The 5000-nt window shown below is 42.9% G+C and overlaps 2 protein-coding genes across 3 annotated transcripts in view; both read left to right on the plus strand.

Moving 5' to 3' along the window:
* LOC137973042 (thioredoxin-like) overlaps nucleotides 1-5000 on the plus strand; it is a 19836-nt gene that overhangs the window by 6544 nt on the left and 8292 nt on the right. The window lies entirely within an intron of this gene.
* The window catches only part of LOC137973041 (uncharacterized), a 7288-nt gene continuing 3799 nt past the window's right edge, over nucleotides 1512-5000 (plus strand). Inside the window, exon 1 of the mRNA XM_068819757.1 lies at nucleotides 1512-5000. This exon is cut by the window's right edge and continues 1172 nt beyond it. Within this exon, the coding sequence (XP_068675858.1) occupies nucleotides 3784-5000 (1217 nt within the window). The 5' untranslated portion in view covers nucleotides 1512-3783.

Below are 5000 nucleotides of genomic sequence, written 5' to 3' on the forward strand. Positions count from 1 at the left end.
GGCACTCGAGGCGATAGCCGAGTGTGTCACTGATGTTCTTACCACATTTTGACGTCTTCTGTGATCTATTACTGAACTGACACACGGCAACATGGAATCTATTTGTTTTATATAATAAAGAATTAAAGTTCATTCGCATAAAAGCTGATGGTGACATCAATCGTGCATCTGTCCTCTAATATGTAGATCATAGGCAAGAACCAATCAAAATGCGAGAATAACTTGGGTTGTTATATACCAGATAATGGATTACAATAAAAAATAATCAATAAACAAGTAAATAAATAACAACAACAACAACAATGTTGCAGGGAACCTGCACCAGCGTGTGCCAATTGCTGCGGACAATGTTATCATTGTCAAAATTAATTTTAATCTTAGGTTCGAAAGAATCTGTTTTTATTTATTTCAATTTGGGAAAAAAAGCAGCCAATGCTTTTTGTGGGCTCTCAGTACTTATTGAAACCACTAATTGATGTACGGGTAACCAAAAACCTCATTTCTTTCATCAAATTTTTAAAGGATGTTTTTTTTTCTAACACCCCACTGGAAAACTGTTTTTAAGTAACCTATTGACTCGTGGGAGTGAGATTTAACAGATTTGACCATAGAATTCCGCCGTTCCTCCCCACCCCCGAAAGTAAGGTTAATTTTTTTACTCTTCTGTTAAATCACGAAAGGTACGATCTCCTCGAAAGTAGCGGCCCCTTCAATAATGCCACTTAAAACAATAAAATCTATTGTCTTAAATGTAACATTAAATGTATTGCTGTAGGTTCAAACACAAATACAGCGTACTTGAGGATTGATTGATTAGCAAAACTACAGCGAAATGTCCAACAATTGTCAGCCGGCTCATTAGGCCGGAGCTTATCCCGGAGTTTATCCCGGTTTCTGTAGCATGAAGCGATTAGGAGTATTTCTACTACCCCCTGGATGGGATGCTAGTTCAAAGCGGGGTTACCCCCAGCATTAACTTCGGTAGGACTCATTTAAACACCTGGGTGGAGAGAGGCACCGTGAGAGTAAAGTGTCTTTCCCAAGAACACAACACAATGTCCCCGGCCAGGACCCAAACCCGGACCACTCCATCCGGAGTTTAGCACACTGACCATGAGGCCACTCCGCCTCCCACCCTTAAGCCGTTACTCTTGGAATTCTATGGTACTCCTGTCTAACGCCAAATGATTTTACTCATCAACTGGGGGTGTCCTGGTCCTTTCTGCTCCAGTAATTAACTCCTTAACTGCTGAGAGTGAGACTGAACAGATTTTACTCTAATGCCAGACAATTCTTGGTTTTCACATCATCAAAATTAAAAAATAAGGAATTATCAATTGTTTTGAGATTTTAGTTTAGTTAGTTATTAGAACAGCTGAAGACTTATCTTTTCACAAATTTTCAGTTTGATAGGGTTTTTCGTCTTGTGATAAAGCAAGGTTGAATTTCTAAGCTTTTGTGTGACGCAATATTAAATTGCTGCCGAGAATGCTGTCACGTAGGTTAAAAAAGTGACTTATCCGCTGAGATTTTGCAATCTGAGCGGTCCTTGTATGAGAACAAGTACTCAGATAACGATGACATGATTTATGAAATGGATCATATATGAACTGTGGATATGAAATCAAGTGAAGCTATGATCCTTGCAGTTATGAACGCAAATTTTGTAATTGCGTAAAGAAGCCTGAAAAATTCAGGACTTCAACGGGGTTGATTCTTGACTTTATTTGTTGAATGGTTTTGGTGATGGTGTTACAGTGAAAACCGGCAATTCTCATCAACTGTGGGCATCCTGGGGTAACTGTGGGCATCCTGGGGTGCCTGTGGAGTGAATGGGTTAAATTATTTAATTTTCAGTGGAAAATTGATTGACTGGTATCACTGCAGGTTTTTCTTCAAAATTTTGAGTACAAGTACAATGTAGCTGGAGTTGTCTGAGTTGATTTAGGGACTCTTATAATGGCCTTTAGTCTGTTGATTTTTGGAAAGGTAGGGGGGTATGCTCCCTTGGAAAATGTTTTAAAATAAAAGTTGTGATGAAAAACCGACGTTTCGACGCATCCTGCGTCATTTTCAGGGTAGGTTAGCAAAAAAAGTCAGAAATGAATAAATTTAAAGTTCGTACAGTCCTCTAGGGAGATGTCCGTATTGTTCAGCCTAATTGAAAAATTTTGCCTTCAGCGAGTCTGATTGGACGTTTAGCGATGGTTTTAGATCTTTAATATACATCATCTCATTTACCAAACAGTCAAATTTTGATACGCATCGCTTGACCACGGTGAAATTCTCCTCGAAGCCGTTTAGGCTGTTGTGACAGTTCTTGTAGTGCGTTCCAACCGCAGTAGTTTTGTGTTCCTCTATCCTCTGGTATAAGTGTTTATGTGTGTACCCCACATAACCTGCCACGCACAGGTCACACTGAAAATAGTAAACAACATTCTGTCTACTTACAAGTGGGTGTTTTTCTTCCTTCAAACCAAAGTTGGTGCCGAGTTTTCTGGTTGTAAACACTGGCTCTATTTGAACCTTGATCTTACTATTTAATTGCCGTAGTTGTTTTTTGACGTTTTCACGGGAAGACTGGTCTTTGAATGGAAGAGAGAATCTGACGACTTTGACATCCTCTGACTGCTGTAACTTTGTTTGTTGCTGTTGTTGTTGTTGTTGTTGTTGTTGCTGGTTGCTGCTGTTGTTGCTGTTGTTGCTGTTCTTGTATAACTCTTTGCGCAGTCGAGTGGAAAAGAGCTATAGGGTACTGCAGTTTTATGAAGATTTCCTTCAGACGCTCAACTCTTTGTGAAAGATTTCCCAGGTTGACGAGATCCTTAAACCTCTATAAAGCATAGTATTCAGCAGCGCTTTCTTGTATTTGATGTCCACATGACTTTGAAAGTGTAACAGGAGACCTTTGTCAGTAGGTTTTCTATAGACTTCCGTTTGTAGACTGCAGCCTATTTTTGTGATGTTTATACCCAGAAATGGGAGGCTATTCTCAACTGCTAACTCCATAGTAAATTCCAGGGACGGGTGGGCTTCGTTTAGTACATGGAGGAAGGACTCTGCGTCGTCGATGTTGTCTACAAAAGGGAGGGTGTCATCAACATATCGCCTGTACAAAGATGGGAGATTGTTAGCTTGATCAAGATTTTCTTCGATGTGACACAGGAAACTATTGGCCATGAGAGGTCCCAGGGGAGAACCCATTGCTACGTAGTCTCTCTGTTCATATAGTTGACCGTTGAACTGGAACAGCTGATTCTTCGCAGCCATCTCGAGGAGTTGTTTGGGGAGTCAGGGTGGTTTAGTGGTCATCAACCATGCCTTCCACCTCTGTGACCCGGGTTCAACTCTGGCTCGGGTCGTATGTGGGCTGAGTTTTAGTCGATCTCAATCTGACTCCGAGGGTTTTTCTCCGGGTACTCCGGTTCTTCTCCCTCCTCAAAATCGACTCCCGGCCTATTCCATCAGGCTGTGGTGCTGTGCTCCGAGGTCATACATGGGTCGTGTTCAGGGGCCGAGCGCCTAGCCGGCAGCACAGCTCCTTCGGTCCGACCTCGTTGAGCTGCGTCGTTGTGGTACTTTGCGACGGCGATTAGCAGCGACAATTATTATTTAATTATTATTATTATTTTCAGCTGCGATCGGTAATGTTCAAGTTATGAGTCACGTTGAACCAGTTGTTCTGAAAAGCTTTAGCTGTAAGTATGTCAATGGTTTCGTCCACGGGTATGTTTGTAAACAAGGCAGTGACGTCATAGGATGCCATGATGGAAACAGTACGTCATGAGCAGGCTGCAAGAGATCCGCGAGAGCACCACTCCAGCGTCTTGGAATTTCTGTCCTGGCGAACAGAACCCGGCTGATATCCCTTCGCGTGGATTGACAGCGAGCGAACTGGTTACCGAAGACAAATGGTGGAAAGGTCCAGAATTTCTGTACAACGTTGAAGAAGAATGGTCGCGTGAGGACAACGCCTATTCCGAGAACGAAAATGCCATGAAAGAAATCGTGAAGAATCCTGCAACTATTACACATGTTTTGGTCAGTGGTGAACAAGTGCGACAGACTGGCTTACATCTAATCATTGATGCTAACCGATACAGTAGCTTGACAAAATTGTTGCGGGTCACTGCTTACCTCCTTCGATTTGCGAGGAGATCAAGGGAGAAGAGAGGTCCTGAATTGAATGCAGAAGAAATCCGATCTGCCGAAGAATTGTGGATTAAGTCCATACAGAACCAATCATTTCCAGAGGAAGTGTGCCATTTGATGTCGGCAGGAAGAACGCCTGCTCCAATTCTTGTGCGACAGTTTGACCTCTACATAGATGAGAGAGGTATCGTGCGATGCAAGGGTAGAATTCAGAACAGTTCACTCAATCAAGAAGCCAAAACTCCAATGTTGTTGCCTGCGAAGCATCACGTGGTGGATTTGATTGTCGGTGACAATCACCAGCGGATGCTGCACAGTGGAGTAAACACAACGTTGACGTCTGTGAGAGAGCGGTTTTGGATTTTGCAAGGAAGACGAGCTGTCAAGAGGTGCCTAAGAAGATGCGTGACGTGCCGAAAGGCGCAGGGACAGCCATTCCCATTACCACGGACACCCGATTTACCTGAAGAACGAGTTTCTGATTGTCCACCTTTCACACATACAGGTGTGGACTTCGCAGGTCCTTTATACACGACAGATAAAGGTGGAACAAACACAGATGAAGCTAGGGCATACGTTTGCCTGTTTACGTGCGCCTCTACTAGAGCCTTACACTTGGAGCTAACAAGACGAATGAGTGCCGAAGCCTTTCTATTGGCTTTTCGCCGGTTCACTAGTAGAAGAGGGTTGCCAGCCACATTACTATCGGACAATGCCAAGACATTCAAGTCTGCTTCAAAGGAAGTTGTGAAAATAGCAAGAGCTCAAGAAGTTCTACATTACATGGCAAACAACGGTGTAACGTGGAAATTTATTGTTTACAAAGCTCCATGGTGGGGCGGATTCTG

Source organism: Montipora foliosa, chromosome 10 (genome assembly GCF_036669935.1).
Source record: "Montipora foliosa isolate CH-2021 chromosome 10, ASM3666993v2, whole genome shotgun sequence".
Classification (NCBI taxonomy): domain Eukaryota; kingdom Metazoa; phylum Cnidaria; class Anthozoa; order Scleractinia; family Acroporidae; genus Montipora; species Montipora foliosa.